At 38.5% G+C, this 25,336-nt stretch overlaps 1 protein-coding gene across 1 annotated transcript in view; it reads left to right on the top strand.

Moving 5' to 3' along the window:
- GABRA3 (gamma-aminobutyric acid type A receptor subunit alpha3) overlaps window positions 1-25,336 on the top strand; it is a 548,803-nt gene that overhangs the window by 268,137 nt on the left and 255,330 nt on the right. The window contains exon 3 of the mRNA XM_090264708.1: window positions 11,484-11,605. Within this exon, the coding sequence (XP_090120834.1) occupies window positions 11,484-11,605 (122 nt within the window). The remainder of the gene's footprint in view (window positions 1-11,483; window positions 11,606-25,336) is intronic.

Below are 25,336 nucleotides of genomic sequence, written 5' to 3'. Positions count from 1 at the left end.
CCACTCTCGTTGCCTGTTTAGTTTGCCTTTGTTTCATCTCCTTAGCTTCTGTTTTTTAAACCAGTCCCTTTAACATCTCATATAACAGTGGTTTGGATCTAATGAACTCTTTCAGTTTTATTTTGTCCTGGAAACACTTTCTCTGTCCTTCTATTCTGAATGACAATTTCGCTGGATAGAGTATTCGTGGTTGTAGGTTTTGGATTTTCATTACTTTGAATATTTCTTGCCAGTCCCTTCTTGCCTGCAGGGTCTCCCTTGAGAAGTCAGCTGATAGTCTAATTGGGACCCCTTTGTACATAATTCTTTTCTTCTCTCTTGCTGCTTTTAAGATTCTCTCTTTATCTTTAATTTTTGACATTTTGATTATAATGTGTCTTGGAGTGGTTCTCCCTGGGTCCAGTCTCTTGGGAACTCTCCTTGCTTCCTGGACCTGCAAGTCTATTCCCTTCCCCAATTCTGGGAAGTTCTCCTTTATTATATTTTCACTCAATTTTTCAAGTTCTAGTTCATCTTCCTCATTCTCTGGGAAACCAATGATTCTTATGTTGGGCCTTTTATAGCTGTCCCAGAGGTTTCTGATCCTCTCATTGTTGCTTCCCATTTCCTCTCGCTGCATTGGTTGACTGCTTGTTCCTTCTCCATATTCCAGTTTGTTGAAATGAACTCTGGATTTTTGTTCCTCACCATCTGTCTCGTATGCGGTTTTGTTCCTTTCGTTATGAAAGTTTTTCGCTTCTTTCTTATCTTTTTCCTGCTCTTTTGTGAATTCTGTAAGCCACCTGATAACAATGGCCCAGAACTGAGCCTCTGACAGGTTTCTTATCTGTTCATCTGTCAGGTTCTCTATCTGCTGCCTGGTGAGTTGTGTCACCGGGATCTCTATAGTTGTCTGCCTCATTTTGACAGATGCGTTTTGTTTTCTTGGGCCGGCTGTCGGGGAGTGCCTGTGTACTCGTAATGACCCAGCGACCGGCGCCGTTTGGCGTCACAAGTCAGCGACCGGCGCCTGTCTGCGACCTATTTCGCAGCCCTGTGGTGCTTTCTTTCTTTGGGGGCGGGGGTCCAAAATGGATTCACACAGTTATTCAGCTAGGAGACCGGGATCCGTCCTCCCGCCCCCCTGGGCCTCACTGTTCAAGGCGATGCGTGGCCGCTCTCCCCAGCGCTGGGGTCGCGCACTGCCAGGGGCTTGACTGCCACCGGTTTCGCCGCCCCGCCGCTCCGCAAACAGCTTTGCCCTCTTTAACTCTTACCTGCCCGAATGGCACCGCTGGTTTATAACTTCATATGTTGGGCTTCCGTGTAGTTTTATTTTCTGGAATTTCTAGTTATCCTTTGTTTTGAAGTAGTTGTATTCCTCTCTAGTTGTAGAGGGAGACTTAGCGTGTCCGTCTAAGCCTCCATCTTGGCTGGAAGTCCGAGAACACTTACATCTATAGGGTGGGGTAAAAGTAGGTTTACAGTGGTTTGTATGGAAAATAATACAATAATTAATAAATAATAATACAAGAATATGCTGTGTTTTGTGTACTCCTAACTGTAAACCTACATTTTCCCACACTGTATATTCACCAGTGATATTGGCCTGTAATTTTTTACTTATAGTGTCTTTATCTGATTTGGTATCATATGATGCTGGCCTCATAAATGAATTTGGTAGTATTTCCTACTCTCCAACTTTTGGAACAATTTGAGTAGGATTGGTATTGATTCTTTAAATATTTGGTGAAACCATCTGGTCATGAGGTTTTCTTTGCTGGGAGGTTTTGATTACTGATTCAATCTCCTTACTTGTTATTAGTTTTGTATTTCTCAGAGATTCATTGTTGGTAGGTCATATGTCTCCAGGAAGTTATCCACTTCTTCTTTGTTATACAGTTTGTTGGCATGTAATTGTAATGTTCCATAACTCTTTGTATTTCTGAGGTCTCCTCTTTCATATTTCTTACTTATTTGAATTCTCACTCTTGTTTTATTAGTTAACTTAGCTAAAGGTTTATAATGTTGTTTATTTTTTTCAAAAACTATCTCCTAGTTTCATTGATTTTTATGGACTCTTTTTAATTTTTTGCTTTGATCTTTGTTATTTCCTTCCTTCTGCTAACTTTAGGGTGTTTGTTCTGCTTCTAGTTCTTTGTGGTGTAAAATGAGATTGTTTATTTGTGGCCTTTCTTGTTTCTTAATATGGGCATTTATTACTATAAACTTTTCTCTTAGAATTGCTCTTGCAATATCACATATGTTTTAGTATGTTGTGCTTCCATTTTTGCTTCAAGATTTTTTAATTTCCCTTTGATTATTTCTTTGACCTTTTATTTGTTCAGGAGCATATTTTCAATCTCCACGTTTATGAATTTTCCAGCTTTCTCCTGTTATTAATTTGTAGTTTCTTGCTGATGAGATTGGAAAGGATAGTCGGTATGATTTTAGTATTTTTAAAATTTCTAAGGCATGTTTTGTGATCTATCATGTAATCTATTCTAGAAAATGTCTATGTGCACTTGAGAAGAATGTGTATTCTGCTGCTGTTGGATGAAACATTTTGTATATTGGTCCTGAACAAAAATGGAGGTTCAGCGGCTTGTCGCCACAAAAAGCCAAACTCAGGTACTGGTGCAAAAGGAAAAAGGTTTATTCAGGTGTTGCACAACCTGGAAGAATGATGGGCTCCCATCTCAAAGACCATCTCAATCCTCCTGCTCAAGCCAGCAGTTCCCATAGGGATAAGGAGGAGAGGACATTTTTCCTAATCCAATTATCTTTATAGCTTTTGGCATGCTTGGGGTCCTATCCATTCATGTTTCTGGCTCTCAGAGCACTCAGTGTAAGAACCTCCCCCTGCTGCCATGTTGGCCGATTGTTGGAAATTCCCCTGGTGCTCAATTGACTGTTTTATGGTAAAAATATGTCTGTTAGGTTTTTATGGTGTAAAGTGTGATTCAAACCCATTAGTTCCTGATTTCTGTCTGGGTGATATATTCATTATTGAATGTGGGGAATTGAAGCCCTTATATTATTGCATTGCTCTCTGTTTATCCCTTCATATCTGTTATTAATTATTTAATATACTTAGATGTTCCAAGTTACATATTCATGATAAATTGACCCCTTCATCATTGTGTAGTTACCTTTCTTCTCTTGTTACTTTTTGATTTAAAGTTTATTCTGTATGATACAAGTATAACTACCTCTTATCTCTTTTGGCTTCCATTTGCTTGAAATATATTTTTTCCATTCCTTCACTTTCAGATTATGAGTGGTTTTAATATTTAATCAGGTTTCTTGTAGGCAGCATATCATTGGGTCTTTTTCTTTAATCCATTCAAGCCTCTTTTTGTCTTCTAATTAGAAAATTTAAACCATTCCAATTTAAAGTAATTATTGATCGATAAAGATTAACTATTGCCATTTTATTAACTTTTTTTTTTATTTTTAAGCATTTCCTTAGTTTCTTACTCTCTTCAGTTGTTCTCTGTGATCTGGTTATTTTTTGTTGTTGTTGTTGTGGTTTATTTCATTCTTTTTATCACTTGTGTGCCAATTATAGGTTTTTGCTCTGTGTTTATCATATGGCTTTCATGATGTATATTATAATTATAATTATCTAGTCTAAGCTGATAACACTTAAATTGCATAAGAAAACTTTACCCACTTATTTTCCCTTCCACAATTTGTTGATGTCCTACTATTCATCTTGTTATATTGTGTATATAGTAACATAATACAGTAGCTCTAGCTATTTTCAACAATTTTTTCTTTAAAACTATATGCTAGATTTCAAAGTGAAATTGCATTATGAGAGTATTTGTATTGATTTATATATCCACTTTTACTAGTGTATTTTATACTATCACATGTTTTCATTTACTAATTAGCATCTTTTTCTTTTACTTTGAAGAACTCCCTGTAGTATTTCTTATAGGGAAGGTCTAGTGGTTAAGAATTTACTTAATTTTTATTTTTTGGGTAAAGTATCTTTCCTTCATTTCTGAATGACAACATCTCTGGGTATTCTTGGTTGAAAGCTTTTTCTTTGAGCACTTGGAGTATGTCATCCCCTCTCTCCTAGCCTGCAGTTTTCTGATGAGAAATCTGCTTATAGCCTTATTGGGATTCTGTTGTATGTAATGATTCTTTTTTCTCTTACTGCTTTCAAGATCTTCTCTTGGTCTTTGATTTTTGAGAGCTTGATTATAATGTGTTTCAATGGAGATATTTTTGGTTTGAAACTGTCCGGGAATCTTTGATCTTTCTGTAGTGGGATAGTCATATCTCTCCCTAGATTTGGAAAATTTTCAGCCATAATTTTAAAAAAAGGTTTATGTCTCTTTTTCCCTCTCTCTTCACATAATGCAGATATTGTTTTTTAATTGATCCTACAGTTCATGTGGGCTTTATTTACTATTTTTCATTCCAATTTCTTTATGCTCTTTTGATTGGATAATATCTAGAGATGTGTCTTTAAGCTCAAGGTTTATTTCTTATGCCTTATTGAGCCTACTGTTGAAGCTATCTATTGCATTGTTTTTTCATTTTGTTTATTGCATTCTTCATCTCCTAAATTTCTGTTGGATTCCTTTTTGTGATTTCTCTTTTTTGTTGAATTGTTCATTTTATTCATGTATTATTTTCTTTAGTTCATTGACTTATCTGTGTTCTCTTGAATTTTTCTGAGCTTCCATAACATAATTATTTTGAATTTTGAATTATTTTTCAGATAACTCACAGATCTCCATTTCTTTGCACTCAGTAACTGGAGTATTATTTTGTTCCTTTGGTGGTGTCATATTTTTTTACTGTTTCACGTTTCTGATGGGTTTGCCTTAGTTTTCACATTTAATAGTGCTGTTACTTCTTCTAGTCTTTTTGGATCGGCTTCAGTAATAAACAACTTTCACCTGGAGGTAGCTCTAAGGACACTGGCTGGGTGAAATGCAACATTTTTGGTTTCTGGGAAGAAACCATGGTGTAGTCTCTGTGCCACTTCACTGCCTGAGGTTGCCATTAGCCACACTGTGGGATAGTCTGTGCCCAAGGCTGCCGAGGACCTTCAGGTGGCAGTGACAGGTAGGGCTATGATCTCCAGAGGCTAAGACTGCTGGGGTCTTCCTGTTTTCTATCCTTTTCAGTACCTGGTATGGCATACTGACACTCAGAACCTTCAGAGCAGTACTGGGCCTGTGTTGTAGAATCAGGCAGTCTGGAACTACTATGGCAGCTTAGTCCTGGGGAACAGATGCACTTGCTGTGGCCTTGGAACTGATGTCTAGGGTTTGAGAATTTGTAGATATCCCATGGAACAAGTACCTGGGTCTCAGGGGTTCAGCATTTTGATAGACTGGTGGGAGGCACGCAGCAGTCATGGGATGACAATGTGCATGATGGCTTGGGCCCTTGGGCTAGGGTGCTGTAGTAACACAGTTTGGTGGTGATTGGTAAAATTTTAACTCTGTACTCAGGGACAGTCACAGGATAATAAAAGCACAATTATGCTGATGTTGTGTTAAAACCATATGTCAGGACATGGGGAGCTGGACACAAAGCAATGGCAGCACAACCCTAGCAATGACAGAGTCCTGGCCTTGGACTTGGAAGGTGGTGCTCAGGGCAGTGGTAGCTACCTGAAACTTGGGGGAGTAATATTTATGGCAGAGGTAGCACCTCTGGCAGTGATAGTTCAGAACCTCAATATATAATGGGGGTGGAGCTCAGGGTAGAGGCAGCCTTGCCCAAGCAATGATGGATCGTACCCACAACATGCTATGGAGGATGAAGCTCAGGGTAGTAGTTGCACTCCTTGCAATGATGGATCAGAGTTATAACATGAAATCTAGGTCACAGGTTCAGGTCAGAGAGAACCAACTCAGCAAAGACAGTTCAGAGCCTTGACCTAAGACAGGGGTCAGGTGGGGCCCAGAGTAGCAACAACACCCCTTGCAATGAAGACCCAGAACAGGGACCTAGCACCTGGTGGGTGGGGTCTAGGGTGGCAGCAGCAAGGCACTAAAGACAGTCAAAGCATGACTTGGAATCCAGGGAGTGGGGCTTAGGGTAGAATCATCCAGCAGATCAGATCCTCAGAAAAATGACTAAATCTGCCTAACCTACAGATAATTTATTAGTTACATAGTTTCATGTTTTAATAATAGATTATTAGTGTAATATTTAATTAAACCAATAATGACAGATATGAGGCAAAACAGGCATGGTAATGACATCAATCTCATCAACTTAATTAGCATGTGGCTTTGAAAATTCCTTTCTTTCATTGGTGTCTTAGGTGCTTGATCTGTACAATGAAGGTAAAGACTTACATGATCTCTAAAGTCTTCTATAATCCTGACATATCATTCTTCTCATTGTTCCCCTGAAATACTTTGGACTGGCACAAACTACAGACTCTTCAGCTTGTTGCAGTTTAGTTACTGAGGAAGAGAGAGTGCTGATTTGGGTTATAGGTTTAACCATTATCCATCTCCCCATGCAATAATTTACTGCACATCAGAACAAACTTTTTTCAGTAATGAAGTGCAATATCATAGAGAAATCTATTGATATTTGGTTTTGAGTGAATTTAGCATTGTTTTTATTCTTAAAATGTTAAAAGGTGTTAGTGCAGAATGCTGCTAACATATCATCAGAGTCAGCAAGGGATGAAAATGCACTTTTAAGGAAGTACTTCAGTAAGAAAAGGAACACAATGTATTGACTGTATGTTCAGGAATTAGAGATTTAAATTTTAGCTTTCCCATCAATACTCAGGGAGGTTAAAATTTATGTTCAGGAGCTTTAGAGTTTCCATGTATACCTCCACCTGGATCAGATCATCTGAGGTCCTTTATAGCTCATCTGTGACCCTGTGAGGATTCTCCTTTCTACCTCCTTCTAGTAATCCAAGAAATGATTTTTTATTCAATTCATAGACCTATTTCTGAGAACTCAAATTAGACTAACCAGGGTCAAGATTCTCCACAGTGAGAGTTAAGGGATAATGAAAGAGTTTTGCACAAAATTAGTTGAGCTCAAATGGCCTCTCTCCCAACAGCTCATGTAATTTGGATTCAGAATATTGGTGGATTGAGCCAGGTATGGGATGTTACCTTAAAGAGAATCTGTATTTATTTCTTCAGCATATTGATGTCAGGTATCTCTGCACTACAGCACTCTTCTTTCTCCCCCCTTCCTGATGAATCTGCATCACTTCTAACACTCTGGCCACTAAACCAACCAATCATTTCTACTCTCCACTGGATTTCAATGCCTCTCTGTCCAAAACTTTCTTTATGGTTTTTGGCCTATAGGGGTGCCAATATTTTGTTACTATTTACATTTGAATAATGCATTTCAGTACACAAAATGCTATTTTTTAAAGAAAAAAAAACTTTGAAAAAACAAACTTTGAATATTAAGCATTGATTGGCAATTTTAATATTTAATAATAACACAACATACCTGCAAAGTTGTGTTAATTTTAAAGGTGATAAAATGGTTACTTGAGGTGCTATATAACTTGCTTAAGGCCACACAATTAATAAATTCAAGTACATACCTCCAGACTCTTTAAGCCTAATTCCCCTTTTCCTTCCATGTGTATCTATTCTATTATTTGATTATCTCAGAAACCCTATAAGCAGGGAAAGATTACTCAAATTGTTTTACATTTTTTTCTTGATTTATCACAACATGTACAGCAGTAATAGGTACATAGGTGATGCTTAATAAAGATACATTAAGTTATCCTGTGAATTTAATTAAGTTAATGAATTAAGGTGGGAAATGGGGATCAAAATGACTTTTCTGAGTCTATTAACTAGAGAGTGACAATGTAGAGAAAGTTATTCAATTTAGATGTTTCTACTATTCTGTGGATCTTTCTCAGTGTCTTTTTCAGAACAGGAATCTTCCTTATTGCTAAAGATAAATATTGGTAGAAATACATATTGACTGTCTCTTAAGACTCCTTCTTAACTGCTAACTTATGTTTTTTATAGCTCTCATTACCTGGATGCTAAGGTTATTTATAATATATCTATTCATTGCAACCTTCTGGGTCCAAAGTAAGAACAAGGAAAACAGATCTAAAGAGATACAGTATTATAACATGCTTGATGGTCTACTTGAAATCACAAACACAACTGGCACAAGGATTCAGGACTTCTAACTTTTAGTTTATGATGTACCTTCACACTATGCTTTTTGACCCTTGTCAACAGCCATTTCTTTCACATATTTCTCTTTTCCCTAAACTACTCAGAGATTTTCTTTATTTCTAGTCTTGTCAGATCACACCAAGCCCTCCTCAGAAAGGGAAAGTATCAGTCACAGCCTGGACCTGATTAGGTGGTTAGTAAAGTGCCTAGTGCTTTGAAAGGCTTATAGAAGGAGTCCAAACTAGATAAGTAGGAGGTAGTTAAGCATCACTAAAAAAAAAAAAAAAAAAAGAAAAAAAATACAACTTTTATTATAGTCCTATCTCTGCCTCTCACCAGCAATATGATTGTGGGAAAATTTAGTATTTTCTCTGAACTCATTTACTTTTGTATGAAATGAGAGAGTTTAGGGAATCTCTTAAAATACCAAGTAGCTTGGGTCAAGATGGTGGTGTAGGTAAACATGGCTCACTTCCTCCTATGACCACATCAAAATTATAACTAAACTATAGAAAAACTGTCATTCTAAACCATCAGAAACTGAGCTTAATGGAAGTTCTATGACTATGAAACTATAGAAGAACCACATCAAGACTGTAAGGAGGGATGAAGACATGACACAGGCTGGTCCCACACCCATCTGTGGTGGAAAAAATCGGGAGGGGTATCTCAGGAGTTAGAGGTCCCGGCCCCATATCAAGCCCCCATCCCAGGGCCCCAGTGCAAGGAAGAGAAGTCCCCATAATTCCTGGCTGTAAAAATCAGTGGGGATTGAGGCTGAGGAAGACAGAAACCACTGGACTGCCTGGAATTTCCTCTTAAAGCACCTATGCACAAGTTCACTTGAACTTACTCCCTCTGATCTCTAGTGTGGGGGCAGCAGATTGAAAGACATCAGAGACATACAAGGAGGAATTGAATTTTTTCAGCATCAGGGTGAGAGCTGGGATGTAGCTTTTTCCCAGAGAGAAGTGATAGCAGAGGCCATTGTTCCTTTTCTGAACCATCTCCCAACAGAGACACGGAGTTGACAGGTAGGCACCATATCTGAAACTCCCACCAACCTGGATCTCACTGTTTGCCTTACCCTGGTGATTCCCTGAGGCCCTGTCCCACCCAACTTTCAGGTCCACCCAAGTGGTCTCCAGTGTCTTTTCCATACAAATGGCTTACCTTAGCTCATTTTCCTTAATTACCTCAAGCAAGCAGCATGTTGCTTCAGCAAGCTCTGTACCTCTCATTAAGTTGCCCCAGGCCTGGCATTAGCAGTATCCAGCCTTGGTTCACAGCTTGTCTCTCCTGGACACCTCCAAGCCCAGCACAAGTAGCAACCATCTGCAGATAGCTTTGTAGCTTATGATGTGTGACCCCAGATGGAACACAGTCAGCGACTGACCTTGGATGTGCCAACAGCAATCAAGGCTCAACTACTAGAGGAGGGCATATACAGCCCAAATTGAGGGTGCACCTTGAGTACCCAGCTTGGGTAGTAGGGGAGGCTGTGCCACTGGATCCTTCAGGACACCTATTACATTAGGTAACTCTACCAAACCTGGGAGATGTAGTAGCTCTACCTAATACATAGAAACAAACACAGGGAGTCTGCCAGAAACATGGCCCAAATGAAAGAACAGAACAAAACTCCAGGAAAAGAACTAAAAAAATGGAGAGTTCAAAACACTGGTTATAAGGATGCTCAAGGAACTTAGGGAGGACCTCAATAGCATTAAAAAATCCAGTGAGAAACAAAGGATACACTAATTGAAATAAAGAACAAGCTACAGGGAATCAACAGAAGAGTGAATGAAGCTGAGCATCAAACCAGCAATTTGGAATATAGGGAAGCAATAAACAACCAATCAGAACAATAAGAAGCAAAAAGAATCCGAGAAATGAGGATAGCATAAGGAGCCTCTGGGACAACTTCTACTGTGTCAACATTCACGTCATGGAGGTGCTGGAAGGAGAAGAGAGAGAGCAAGAAATTGGAAACCTATTTGAAAAAATAATGAAAGAAAACTTTCCTAACTTGGTGAAGGAAATAGACATACAGGCTCAAGAATTACAGAGAGTACCACACCAAGACACATCATAATTAAAATGCTGAAGGTTAAAGACGAAGAAGGACAAAGAGAGAACCTTAAGAGTAGCAAGAGATAAGCAGTGTATTACCTACAAGGGAGCTTCCATAAGACTGTCAGTTGATTTCCCAAAAGAAACCTTGCAGGCAAGAAGGGATGGGCAAGAAATAATCTAATCAAAGTGATGAAAAGCAAGGACCTACAACCAAGATTACTCTACCCTGAAAAGCTATCATTTAGAATGGAAAGGCAGATAAACAGCTTCCCAGACAAGAAAAAGCTAAAGGAGTTCATCACCACCAAACCAGTATTATATGAAATGTTAATGAATCTTCTTTAAGAAGAAGATAAAAAATATGAACAATGAAATGGCAATAAATGTATAACTATCAATAATTGAATCTGAAAAACTAAATAAAAAAACAATCATAACAGAAACAGAATCATAGATACAAAGAACATTGTAATGGTTGCTGGGATGGGCTAAAAAATGAGGGGTTGATAAGTACAAATTGGTAGTTACTGAATAGTCATAGGAACGTAAAGCACAGCATAGAGAAGAGAGTAGCCAAAGAACATATATGTGTGAACCATGGACATGGACAATGGTGTGGGGATTGCCTGAGGGAGTGGGGGGCATTGAATAGGGGAAGGGCAAAGGTGGAAAATTGGGACAACTGTAATAACATAAACAATAAAACATAATTAAAAAGAGTCCTGGTAGCTTTAACATTTAATGGACTGCTATTGCTTTGTTGACCTATTTCCATAGGGTGAGAGGTAGATAGACTAGATGCAATTCAAAGATTTGTCTGGTTCTGTTGTTCTGTGAACTTATGTTTCTCTATGGTAGAAGAGATAAGTACTTAGTAACAAAGTTTTCCTTGTTTTATTTTGAGGCCCTTTAATTTATTCAACAAAATTTGCTAAATCAACTTTATGCCAGGTATGGTTTCCAGGGACATTCTGTCCAGGATTTCTGCTTGTGTTTCTCTACTGCTTTGTTGGAGATGGACCATTTGTTTGGTAAAGCTCATGTCAATGTTGGATAAGAGCTCAAGTATAGTGACCACTGTCTGCCTCCTACACAGGTAATCATTGTGAAAAGCAGGAAGTGCTTGCTGGTTTGGTTAAGGTACAAGGATATTTAATTGACCCAGTCTATTTATTGAAATCTTCTTGAATTAAGATGTTTAGACTTGTAATTGTTTCCTATCATTTTTCATTTCTTTTTCTTCTACTGCCCCAGACTCTCTCCCAAGCATGCCCCAGATATTCCTGATGACAGCACTGACAATATCACTATCTTCACCAGAATCTTGGATCGTCTTCTGGATGGCTATGACAACAGGCTGCGACCTGGGCTTGGAGGTCAGTTATTATTTTGAGATCTCCTCCTACTTGGCTATTGTCATCTCAAAATATTCCCAAGCCATTTCTGGTAATAATATTCCAGTCTACTGGATGTCAGGTGTGCCCAGGAACAACTAGGAAACATACCTCAAAACCCTGAGCACATATCATCTTGACATTGTAAATAGGAGCAATCTGCTGGCTAAGTTTGGATCTCAGCTGTCTGTAAGTGTAGTGTGATCAGCAATATCATCTCAATGAAGGTAAATTCGTTATAATACGTCATGGCTGTATTTAAAGGGCAAGTATATAAATGTATATGTGTTTAATTTTTTCCTGAACCAAGAAGGATTTAGCTAGAGATATCATACCCCTTTTGTTCATACACACTTCAGTGTGTATCTTCTTAGAAGAAAAATTATGTAATAAAATTGCAATGGAATTATAAATTCAGAAGGCGTAACCTGAAATAAACTATTTTCTAATCTGTAGTCCATATTCAATGTTTGTCAATCATCTCCAAAGTGTTCCTTATAGCAGTTTTCCTTGACATAGGATTCAGTCCAGAATTATATACTGAATTTATTTCTCATCTCTTTAGTTTATAATCTGGTATAGTTACTCAGTCTTTCTTTGTCTTTTATGACATTGATTCAATTTTCCTTACTAATTTCTGGAAGAAATACAAGAGTTAATTGTGTTTTTCTCAGTGCATTACTCAAAAAAGGGACATGATGTCTGTTTGCCCCATTGTAAGTACTTTCAGTTTTGATGTTCGCCAGGTTATTACATATAAACTTGCCATGTTTTCACTATATAATTATAAATAATTTTGGGACAGTGCTTTAAGATTGTTATGTTCTTGCACCCAATAGTCCCAACAGTTCTAACACTATTGATTATTACATAATAACTGTTGTTTTGTGCCCTGGCTGGTGTCACTCAGTGGATTGAGCACCAGCCTACAGACCAAAAGGTTGCCGGTTCAATTCCCAGTCTGGGTTGTGGATCAGGTCCCCAGTTGTGAGTGTGAGAGTGGCAACTGATCACTGTTTCTCTTGCACATCGTTTCTCTCCCTCTCTTTCTCCTTTATTTCCTCTCTATATAAAATAAATAAATAAAATCTTTAAAAAATTGAGTTTTTTTTGTTTTTTTTTTTGCAAAATGGTGATTTTCTAACTGTATTATCTCTATGTTTATGACATGGGATTCTATTGTAAAAAATATTTCATTTAAAAAATTAATTAGGTAATTGTTGGCATAAACATGTGTATTCTTATTCAGTAGACTTAAATCTATTAATATTATTATTTTTTAGTTTTATTTTTATTGCTTATGCTGTTACAGTTGTTCTCAATTTTCTCCCTTTCACTACCTCCACCCTTCCCCACCCTCTCCTTATCCTATTTACAATTGATCCTATTTACAATGTCAGGCCAGTCCCTATATTGTTGTCCCTGTCCGTGGGTTGTGCATAAATGTTCTTTGGTTAATTACATTTGTTTAAAACTTTTACTCATAATTTCCCATATTTGCTAAGTGGAGCCCTTTCATCCTGGCTTCTGTTTTGTTTTTTTATGTTTTCTTAATTTTTAATTGAATTCATTGGAATGATATTGGTTCACAAAACCATATAGGTTTCAAGGGTACAATTCAACAAAACATCATTGTCACACAGCATCATGCACACATCGCACAAAGCAAAGTCTCTTTCCACATTTATCACCCCCTTGCCCACTTTCCCTTACCCCCACTCCCATTTCCCTCTATCACTACACTGTTGTCTGTGTCTATGTGTTATATATACAGATATATGTACAGTAGTCCCTCTCTATATTGCGTTTCACTTATCATGGCCTCATTGTATTGCGGGATTTAAAAAATATTATATTTAATTATTTTTCATGGATTTTTTGCTATAAGGTTAATAAGGGACTGGGAATGGTTTATAAGTGTGCGGGAAGGATTTATAAAGCCTTAAAATATATACAAATACTAAAATAAATGTGAAGTTCCTACTTTGCGGATTTTAACCTATCACGGGGGGGGCGGGTCTAGAATGTAATACCTGTGATAAGTGAAGGAAAACTGTATGTGTGTATGTGCTAAATCTCTTTACTTTCTTGCATCCAGATCTCTCAACCTCCATCCCCTCTGATAGCTGTCAGTCTCTTCCATGTATCTATGCCTCTGTTTCTATTTTGTTCATTACTTTATTTTGTTTATTTTTATTTTTTTATTTTAATTTTATTTTTTGGTTTTTCAATTACAGTTGTCCCATTTTTCCCCCATTGCTCCCCCCTCCCAGCCCATCCCTTCTCCCACAATCATGTCCCTCCCCTTTGTTCATGTCCATGAGTCATTCATACAAGTTCCTTGACTAGACCCTTCCCTTACTTATCCCCCTTCTCTCCCTCCCCCCTCCCCCCTACTGACTACTATTCTAGTCTTTGCCTATTTAGTTCGTTTGTTTGTGTTGCTCTTTAGTTTCCTGTATTAGGTGATATCATATACTATTTTGCTTTCTTTGCCTGGCTTATTTCACTAAGGATAATTCTCTCTAGTTCCATCCATGTTGTCGCAAATGGCAGGAGTTCCTTCTTTTTTTCTGCTACATAGTATTCCATTGTGTAGATGTACCACCGTTTTTTGATCCACTCATCTACAGGTGGGCACTTAGGCTGTTTCTAGCACTTAGCTATTGTAAACAGGGCTGCTATGAACATAGGGGTGCATAGGTTTTTTTGAATTAGGGTTTTAGGATTTTTGGGGTATAATCCTAGCAGTGGAATCGCTGGTTTAAAAGGCAGTTCCATTTTTAGTTTTTTAAGGTAATTCCATACTGTTTTCCATAGTGGCTGCACCAGTCTGCATTTCCACCAACAGTGCAGTAGGGTTCCTGTTTCTCCACATCCTCGCCAGCATTTGTTGTTTGTTGATTTGTTGATGATGGCCATTCTGACAGGTGTAAGGTGGTATCTCATTGTGGTTTTTACTTGCATCTCTCTGATGGCCAATGATGTTGAGCATTTTTTCATGTGCCTAAGGACCTTCTGTATGTCCTCTCCAGAGAAGTGTTTGTTCAGGTCCTTTGAACATTTTTTAATTGGGTTGTTTGTTTTCTTGATGTTGAGTTGTAGAAGCTCTTTATATATTTTAGAGATCAGTCCCTTGTCTGTGATATCATTGGCAAATATGTTTTCCCATATGGTTGTTTTCCTTTTCATCTTGCTGATATTTTCTTTTGCTGAGCAGAAACTTTTTAGTTTGATGTAGTCCCATTTGTTTATTTTTTCCTTTATTTCTCTTGCCTTAGGAGATGTATCCGTGAAGATATTGTTACGTGGGATATCTGAAATTTTCCTGCCTATGTTTTCCTCTAGGACTTTTATGGTGTCACGGCTTACATTTAAGTCTCTAATCCATCTTGAGTTTATTCTCGTGTGTGGTGTAAGTTGGTGATCTAGTTTCATTTTTTTGCACGTCCCTGTCCAGTTCTCCCAGCACCATTTGTTAAAGAGGCTGTTCTCACTCCATTTTATGTTCCTTCCTCCTTTATCAAAGATTAGTTGACCATAGAGGCCTGGGTTTATTTCTGGGCTTTCAATTCTGTTTCACTGATCTATATGTCTGTTCTTATGCCAGTACCAGACTGTTTTGATCACAGTGACTTTGTAGTATTGTTTGATTTCTGGTATCGTGATTCCTCCTGCTGTGTTCTTCTGTTTCAAGATTGCTTTTGCTATTCGGGGTCTTTTTTGGCTCCATATGAATTTTTGGAGGATTTGTTCTAGGTCAGTGAAATATGTCATTGGTATTTTAATAGGGATTGCATTGAATCTGTAAATTCCTTTGGGTAGTATGGCCATTTTGATGATGTTGATTCTTCCCATCCAAGAACATGGTATTTGCTTCCATTTATTTGTATCTTCCTTAATTTCTTTCTTCAATGTTGCATAATTTTCAGTGTACAGGTCATTTATCTCTTTGGTTAAGTTTATTCCTAGGTACTTTATTTTTCTTGTTGCTATAGTGAATGGTATTTTCTTTTTTTTCCTCTGTCTCTGATATTTTATTGTTGGCGTACAGAAAAGCCTTAGATTTCTCTATATTTATTTTGTACCCTGCTATTTTGCCGAATTCACTTATTATATCAATTAGTCTTTTAGTGGAGTTTATAGGGTTTTCTAGGTATACTATCATGTCATCTGCAAATAGTGATAATTTTACTTCTTCTTTCCCAATTTGGATGCCTTTTATTTCATTGTCTTGTTTGATTGCTGTAGCTAGGACTTCCAAGACTATGTTGAATAGAAGTGGGGAGAGTGGACAGCCTTGTCTAGTTCCTGATTTCAGGGGGAATGCTTTCAATTTTTGTTCATTGAGTATGATGTTGGCTTCAGGCTTCTCATATATAGCCTTAATTATGTTAAGGTATGCTCCCTCTATTCCCATTTTGCTGAGTGTTTTCATCATAAATAGGTGTTGTACTTTATCAAATGATTTTTCTGTATCTATTGATATGATCATGTGATTTTTGTCTTTCATTTTGTTTAGGCGATGTATTATATTTATTGATTTGTGAATATTAAACCATCCTTGCATCCTTGGGATGAATCTCACTTGGTCATGGTGTATGATCTTTTTGATGTATTGCTGGATCCTGTTTGCCAAAATTTTATTGAGGATTTTAGCATCTATGTTCATCAGTGATATTGGCCTGTAGTTTTCTTTCTTTGTTGTGTCTTGACCTGGTTTTGGGATTAGGGTAATACTGGCTTCATAGTAAGAGTTTGGGATTTTTCCCTGTTCTTGGATTTTTTGGAATAGTTTGAGGAGGGTAGGAGTTAGTTCTTCCCTAAATGTTTTGTAAAATTCTCCTGTGAAGCCATCCGGTCCAGGGCTTTTGTGTGCAGGGGGATTTTTGATTAATGTTTCAATTTCCTTCTTTGTTATTGGTCTGTTGATACTTTCTGCTTCTTCTTGATTCAGTTTGGGAAGGTTATATGTTTCTAGAAATCTGTCCATTTCTACTAGGTTGTCAAATTTCTTGCCATATAGTTGTTTGTAGTAATTTCTTATAATTGTTTGTATTTCTTTGGTATCAGTCGTTATTTCTCCTCTTTCATTTCTGATTTTGTTTATTTGGGTTTTCTCTCTTTTTTTCTTGATGAGCCTGGCTGGAGGCTTGTCGATTTTGTTTATTTTTTCGAAGAACCAGCTCCTAGTTTTGTTGATTTTTTGGATTGTTCATTTAGTTTCTATGTCGTTTAATTCTGCTTTAATCTTGATGATTTCCTTTCTTCTTTTTGCCCTAGGCTTTGTTTGTTGTTGCTGTTCTAGTTCTTGTAGCTTTAGGGTTAGATTTTTTATTTGAGATTGTTCTAGTCTTTTCAGATATGCCAGTATTGCTATGAACTTCCCTCTTAGGACTGCTTTTGCTGTGTCCCATAGGTTTTGGGCTGTTGTGTGTTCATTGTCATTAGTTTCTAGAAATTTCTTGATTTCCTCTTTGATGTCATTGTTAACCCATTCATTATTTAATAGCATGTTATTCAATCTCCATGAGTTTGGGTGTCTTTGATTTTTTTTCCCTCTGGTTGATTTTTAGTTTCAAGGCATTGTGGTCTGAAAAGATGCTTGATATGATTTCAATTTTCTTGAATTTGTTGAGGCTTGTTTTGTGTCCTATCATGTGGTCTGTCTTTGAAAATGTCCCATGTGCCTTTGAAAAGAATGTATATTTTGCTTCTTTGGGGTGAAAAGTTCTATATATATCAGTTAAGTTCATGTGGTTTAGTGTGTTGTTCAATGCCTGTATATCTTTGGTGTTTCTTTGCTTGGATGATCTGTCTATTGTTGATAATGGAGTGTTGAAGTCCCCTACTATGAGTGTGTTGCTGTTAATATCCTTCTTGTGGTCTTCTAGTATTTGCTTTATGTATTTCGGTGCTCCTATGTTGGGTGCATATATGTTTATCAGTGTTATATCTTCTTGATGGATTGTTCCTTTAAGTATTATGAAATGTCCTTCTTTGTCTCTTTTTATTGCCCTTACTTTGAAATCCGTTTTGTCTGATATGAGGACTGCTACCCCAGCTTTTTTTCAGGTTCATTTGCTTGGAATATATTTTTATATCCCTTTGCTTTCAGTCTATGTAAATCTTTTGTTTTGAGGTGTGTTTCTTGTAGACAGCAAATATGTGGGTCCTGTTTTCTTATCCATTACGTTACTCTGTGTCTTTTAATTGGAGCATTTAATCCATTTACATTTAAGGTTATTATTGACATGTATTTATTCATTTCCCTTTTGTATCTCTGTTCCTCTACTCTTTTTTTTGTTTTTTCTCTTCCTTTTTCTTAGAATATTCCCTTTATCATCTCTTGCAATGCTGGTTTGGTGGAGATGTATTCTTTTAGTCTTCCTTTGTCTGAGAAACTCCCCATTTCACCTTCTATTTTGAATGGGAGTCTTGCTGGGTAGAGTATTCTTGGTTGTAGGCCTTTGTTTTTCATTGCTTGAAATATTTTTGACCATTCCCTTCTGGCTTGTAATGTTTCTGTTCAGAAATCGGTCGATAGCCTTATTGGAGCTCCCTTGTAAGTTATTTGCTGTTTTTCTCTTGCTGCTTTTAGGATTCTTTCTTTGTCTTTGAATGTTGCCATTTTAACTATGATGTGCCTTGGAGTGGGTTTTTGGGGGTTCCTCTTTATTGGAACTCTCAGTGCTTCTTGGACTTGCATAACTTTTTCTCTCATAAGGTTCGGAAAATTTTCTGTCACTATTTCTCCTATCAGTTTTTCAATTCCATGCTCCTTTTCTTCTCCCTCTCTTATTCCTATGATCCTGATATTATTTTTTCTAATGCTATCCTGTAATTCCCTTACATCTTGTTCATATTTTTTCAATCTTTTTTCATTTTGCTGTATCGTTTGAGAATTATTTCCTACATTATCCTCTAATTCACTAATACAATCCTCTGCTTCATTTAGTCTGCTTTTGACTGATTCTACTGTGTTTTTCAGTTCAGAGATTGCATTCTTCATTTCTTCCTGGTTCTTGTTGATGGTTTCTATATCTTTTTTTATGCTGGTGTAGTTCTCTGCAAGTTCCCGGTAATTTTCTTGGAGCTGTTGGTAACTTCCTTGGAGGTTGTCATAGTTGTTTTTGAGGTTTTCGAGCATATTGAGCTTCTTCACCACCGTAGTTTTGAATTCCATGTCTGACATTTTGGCTATGTCTATTCCATCTACTTCTCTTTCTGGAGATTCCTGTTTTCTTTTCATTGAGAGGTTGTTCCTGCGTCTTACCATGTTGGATTCTTCTTGTTTGTTTTTGTTATTTGGATTTGTCTGCTTTGCCTTTCCACCTTTGTGGTATGAGTTTCTTTATGGGAGATCTGGGGGTTTCAGTGGTGCAGTCTCTTTGATCTCCTGAGCCTGAAGTTCTTGGGGTATCTTTTATATTGTTTGTTTATGCTGTCTGGTTATATTTCAGATGCTTTTTGTTAGGATCTGTGTTCTGCCTAGTTGATTGAGAGTCACTCTATCCACTTTATCTTGAATTCTTTTGTGGAGATGTCAGTTCAGCCTTTGTGTGTTGTCTTGTTTTTTTGTACCCACAGCTGGTCTAATGACATGGACCAGAGGTTCCTGTTCCTTGCAGCAGTGGGCCCCCGCACTGCATGTTCCTTGGGTGTCTGTTGGAGCTAGCCAATGTGTCTTTGTAGGCACGCCTGTGAGTGGGTAAGGTGGCCCGAGAGCCCGCCTCAGGCCTGTCGCGTAGCGCTCCGGGAGTTTCCCAAGGTGGCCAGGGAGTTATCCTCAGGTCTGCCACACTGTGCTCCAGAGATGATCTCTCATCTGCCAGTGCTGGGCCCCAGACTCTCGTGTATAGTGGAAATGAGCGATTGGTGCCTATTGATGTCGGCGAGGTATTTTGGCACTTGTGCATCCCTGCTTGCCCAAGGCAGCCAGGGATCTAGCCTCAGCATAGTGCTCTTAGTGAGTGTCTGTGAGTCGCTGCTGCCTGCTGTTCTGGCGCCACAGATGCCCACCATTCCCGCACCCGCCTGGGCGAATATGCGCTGAGCCCGAGAGAATGCTCTGCGTTCTGGCCTGGCACTCGGGCCTGGCTCCCGCTGGAGCTGGCCAGGGGCAACTGCGCACAGTCTTCTGTGTATCCAGAGGTCCCTCCCTGTGCCCGTTTGGGCACTGATCTTATGTCTGTTGGGGCGTGTCCGAGGGCCCCCTGGACTTGCGGCCCTGCGCACCTGGGCCAGTGAATGATGGCACTTCCCTATGCGCGAACCGGCGACCCAAGGGGAGGGTTGGAGAGTGAGTGAGCGCACTTCTGCGCCTGCGCTCCTCAAGAATGTCCTATCACCCCCAAACTTTCCATCCCTCTCCGTAGTTCACAAGAGAAAAATATAAAGAAAAAAATTACGATTTCTCTTGCTCAGCAGCACGCTGTCTCCCGTCTTTCAGTGCCTATGCCACCTGGTCGAGTCCTGTCTCTGCCAGGAGGTAGAGATCCGCTTTCCTCCTGACTTCCCTCTGGGAAAGCCTGTGGTCACCAAAAACCCTTTGTGTCCTTTCAGCCTCAGCTCGGGCAGCCACCCCAGTCAGGAATCCCGTTTTGTCTTTTTCTCTTCTTTCACTATCTTCACTAAACAGGTTGTTCCCAGATGGCTTTTCTCTAATCCAGCGGTGCCAAGGCTCGACTCCTGCCAGTGTCTAGCTGCTCACTGAGATGTTCTGTCTGCAATTAGTCCAAACTACAGACAAGTCTCAGGAGCCTGAGAGTGCAGCCTCCCCTCACTCCTCCACCATCTTCCGATCTCCTATTTTGTTTATTAGAGTACACATACAGCATATGTAAGATCATAAGTTATTTGTTTTCTTCTGAGTGGCTTATTTTACTTAGTATAATAATTTATGTTACTGTTGCAAAGGGTAAGGTTTCCTTCTCTTTTTACAGGCAAGTGGTATTCCATTGTGTAATTTTACCACAGATTTTTAATTTACTCATATACTGAAGGGCACTGGGGCTGTTTCCAGATGTTGGCTATTGTAAATAATGTTGCATTGAACATAGGATTGCATACATTCTTTTGAATTAGTGTTTTATGATTCTTAGGCTATATTCCCAGAAGTGGGATCAGTATGTCAAAGAACATTTTATTGTTAATTTATGAGGAAATCCCATACTGTTGTCCACAGTGGCTTCACCAATCTGCATTCCCACCAACATTGCATGACAGTTCCCTTTTTTCTATATCCTTGCTAACACTTGTTGGTTGATTTATTGATTATAACCATTCTGATAGGTGTTAGTAATATCTCATTGTAGTTTTAATTCGCATCTCTCTGATGATTAGCGATGTTGAGAATTTTTCATATGTCTATTGGCCATCTGTATGTCCTCTTTGGGGAAGTGTTTATTCAGGTCTTTTGCTCATTTCTTAATTCGATTGTTTGTCTTCTTGATGTTGAGTTGTATAAGTTCTTTACATATTTTAGAAATTAACCTGTTATCAGAAAAGCCATATAATCAACTCAGTAGACACAGCAAGAGCATTTGAAAGATTCCAACATTCATTCCTGTTAAACACTTTCAACAAGGTTGGAGTAGAACTTTCTGAACTTGATATAAGCACATCTCAGAAAAACTTATACCTAACATTATACTTTCTGATTAAAAAAAAAAATCTGGAAGTTTTCTCCCTAAGATCAAGAACATGACAATGGCATCTATTTTCATCCTAAGTATTCAACATTATATGTGAAATCTAGTTAGTGCAATAAGAAATAATTATGCATCTTGCACAGGAAAAATTAAAAATTTCTTTATTCTCATATGACGTAATCATCAATGTATATAATCTGATGAAATGTAAAAGAAAGTTTTTAGAACTTCCACTTCTGGTATGAAAGTGTGATGAGCTCTGTAAACCATCTCTTCAGTGAAACTGGTGAAATTTATTTTTATTTTTAAAATTAACTTATTGTTTTTCTATTACAGTTGTCCCACTTTTCCCCCGATTGCTTCCCATCCACCCTGCACAACCCTTATCCCACAATCAATCCCCACCCATTGTCCATGTCCATGATTCATTTACACTAGTTCCTTGATTAGACTTTTCACCTTCTTAATCCCCTTTTCCCCAGCCCCCTCCCTCCTGGTCACTGTCAGTCTGCTCCTTGTTTACATACTTTTAAAACAACCATTTAAAGTTTCTGGAAATAGTCCCAAGGGTATACAACAGAAGAAAAGCAAGTATTATTAAAGAAAATCTAATAAAACTCAGTAAGGCAATCAAGAGTCCATATATTTAAAACAAGACCTATTTCCACCCTCTACCTCCCCAGCTCAGTGAGACAGAAACTCTGCTCCATACTGGTGCATCCAAGAAAGAACACATGACTCTCTCTTCTCCCAGGTCCTAGTTGGAGGGATCTTTCTGGGAAAGGCAGGATGCCAGCATTTCTTACCCTGGAGCAAGCTAGTTACCTATGCTGAGGCTAAATTCTAAGAAAGTTTGCCCAAGAGGTAGGAGATCCTTTCATCTACTTAGCCCAAAATAATGGGACCAGGACCTCAACTTGGGCATGGCATGGCTGAGAGTACTGTGGACTCAGGGGCCCTTGATCTGGCTCATGGGGTAGTAGTCCATGCTGAAAAATGCAATCCAAGGAGACCTACGACTTCCTTGGCATTTATAGAACATTTCAACCGATAACAGCAGAATATACATTATTTTCAAGTGCACCTACAACTTTTACCATGATAGACCATATCATGTGCTGTTAAAAATTACAAGAATCCACAGCATACAAAGTATGTTTTCTTGACAAAGTGGAATAGAAATCAACAACTGAAATACATCTGAAAAATAGACAAGTTCTTGGAAACTAAATAATATGTTTATAAAGAAACGATGACTCAAAAAAAGAAACAAACTCAAAAGAACTGGATACTTTTTTAAAAGTATATTTTATTGATTATATTGTTACAATAGTTCCAATTTTTCCCCCTTTGCTCTCCTCCGCCCAGCACTCCCCCTCCCCCAACACTTCCCCACCCCAAGTCCATGCCCATGGGTCATACATACAAGCTCTCCCGCTTCACCCTTTCATATATTCTTCCCCTTCTTTTTAAAAATAATTAATTAATTAATTTAATAATAAAAAATAACAATCCCTCCCTCTCAGACTTAAGACCCTTTATAATCTTATAAAGGACATTGGGCAAAAGTCTCAAGCTCCTCTAGCTGCTTCAAGCTGGACATGGTGGTCGTCCTACCTACCCTTGGGTCCAGAAATCCCTAATAAGAGTGGAGGTGTGGAGGGGAGGGTGGCCTTCCCACATGGGGAAAGATCGTGCAGACTCCAGGTCAGTTGGCTGTCTCCGGACAACGACGTGCTTGGTTTAACAGGCTGGCATCCTTGTTGTGTTCTGGCGGCAACCGATTTGGCGAAAAGGGTTAAAAGACATCATTGAATCCATAACCACTAGATGACAAAAGACAGGTATTAATTTTTCAATGTTCCACATTAGGGAAAAAAAGATAAAATAAAAAAAAAGGGCTTCGTTGGAGGAAGGTGTGCTAGGCACATCTCACCTGTCCAAAACCCTTTTGCCCATTATACTTAGTTTGGGCTGAGGGAAATAGTTTAGGTTTTCCCCCTCTCAGACCTCTGGGCCTTTTCTGTCCAAGCCATTAGGATACAAAAGAGAAACCAGTTTTAAAGTGAAGCCCACAGACCACCCCATTCTTCACCAACCCAGCCATTTAGTTCAGCCAAACCGTTGAGTCTCAGGAGGCAGCGCTGCAGAGAGGATTAAGTGAGGCTTATGCATACAGACAATCACTCAGGTAATGCGGTCATAGGCTTATGTCCTTTGAAAACAGAAAACACGTGTTAATTTATGTAACATAACCCACAAACAAGTCTCTAAATCTGTGAGACTGTCTTATTGGGAAGACATCCAGTTTCAAGGCTCTTGAAATTCTATTTGCCTGCAACTTGAATATCTTTGATGATATCACAGACATGGTTTAATTTTCAAGTGAAACCATATTTTAAATGAGAAGAAACTTTTAAGATGGTTAGTTGCCCTATTTTATACTCTACTACTGATCATTGTGATTTTCCTTGAATAATGATTTTTCTCCCTAAGTTTACCCTCCTTGTCTTTAAAGGGACTACATTAAGTCCATTTTTAATTTATCCTATTCATTTGCATAAACATAACAAGAGCAGCAAATGATCACTTATGATCTTTAGTTCTGCTTTGCTGGAACTTACCCAAGGAATATTTGGGGTGACCCTCAGTCTGTTCTTCAGGGCACAGAAGCTGAGCCACATATCTGGCTTTCATCCTTGCCTGTGCACACCTGTTTTTTCCAAGTCTTTCTGGTTTTTCCTTGTGCCTTAAGGTCTCTTCTAGCCATCTTTCGGGAAAACAACCCTTGTTCCTTCCCTGGAAAGATTGCTGTGGACCGCACAACCAACCATGGTACCAGGCCTTTTATCTCACGGGCTTTTATTACCTTTGAAAGTCATTCCCAGTTCCTCAGGGCTTTTTGGTAACAACCTGAGCCCAAGTGTGTCTCCTTTAGGCTTGACATTCCAGTCAAAGACTTGGTCAAAAAAAAAAAAAAAGGAACCTCTATTAACAACTGGTCTTATTAGTTCTATGCAAAGAAACTTATGTCGTTACTTGTTTAGAATGCCAAACTCTGGAGGGATCAAATAGGGAGAAAAATATACAAAGTGAAGGAAAATCTTTGTACTAATATTCACTGAACTGGCATTTCCATTCTTCATATTTTCATTTTACCCCCACTAAAAAAAATGTTTTTGTTTGTTTTTCCATTACAGTTGTCTCACTTTTTTCCCCCTCTTGCTTCCCTGCACCCTGACCCTCCCTTCCCCCACATTCAATCTCCACTCAGTTGCCCATGTCCGTGGGTCATTCATACATGTTTTTATTTTTTACTTGACCCTTCCCCTTCTTACCCCCTTCTCTCCCTCCCCCCTCCCCCCTTGTTACTGTTAGTCTACTTCTTGTTTACATACCTCTGGTTTGATTTGGCTCATTTGTTTGTGTTGTTCATTACTTTCTTGTAATAGATGACAGCACAAGGTATTTTTCTTTCATTGCCTGGCTTATTTCACTAAGCATAATTTTCTCTAGTTCCATCCATGTTTTTGCAAATGGTAGAAGTTCCTTCTTTCTTTCTGCTACTTAGAACTCCATTGTGTAAATGTACCACAGTTTTTTGATCCACTCATCTACAGATGGGCATTTAGGTTGTTTCCAGCACTTGGCTATTGTAAATAGTGCTGCTATGAACATTGGAGTGCATAGGTTCTTTAGAATTGGTGTTTCAGGATTTTTCAGATATAATCCTAGCAATGGAATTGCTGGTTCAAAAGGCAGTTCCATTTTTAGTTTTTTGAGGAAATTCCCAACCGTTTTCCACAGTGGCTGTACCAGTCTGCATTCCCACCAGCAGTGCACCAGGGTTCCTGTTTCTCCGCATCCTCTCCAGCACAAGTTGTTTGTTGATTTGTTGATGATGGCCATTCTGAGTGGTGTGAGGTGGTATCTCATTGTGGTTTTTATTTGCATCTCTCTGATGGCTAGTGATGTTGAGGATACTTTCATATGTCTATGGGCCCTCTGTATATCTTCTTTGGAGAAGTGTTTGTTCAGGTCCTTTGCCCATTTTTTAATT

The sequence above is a fragment of the Furipterus horrens genome, unplaced genomic scaffold, assembly GCF_987537825.1.
Source record: "Furipterus horrens unplaced genomic scaffold, mFurHor1.1.pri manual_scaffold_17, whole genome shotgun sequence".
NCBI classification, from domain to species: Eukaryota; Metazoa; Chordata; class Mammalia; order Chiroptera; family Furipteridae; genus Furipterus; species Furipterus horrens.
The sequence above is the reverse complement of the archived record's forward strand: the minus strand, read 5'-3'. Positions and strand labels throughout refer to the sequence as shown.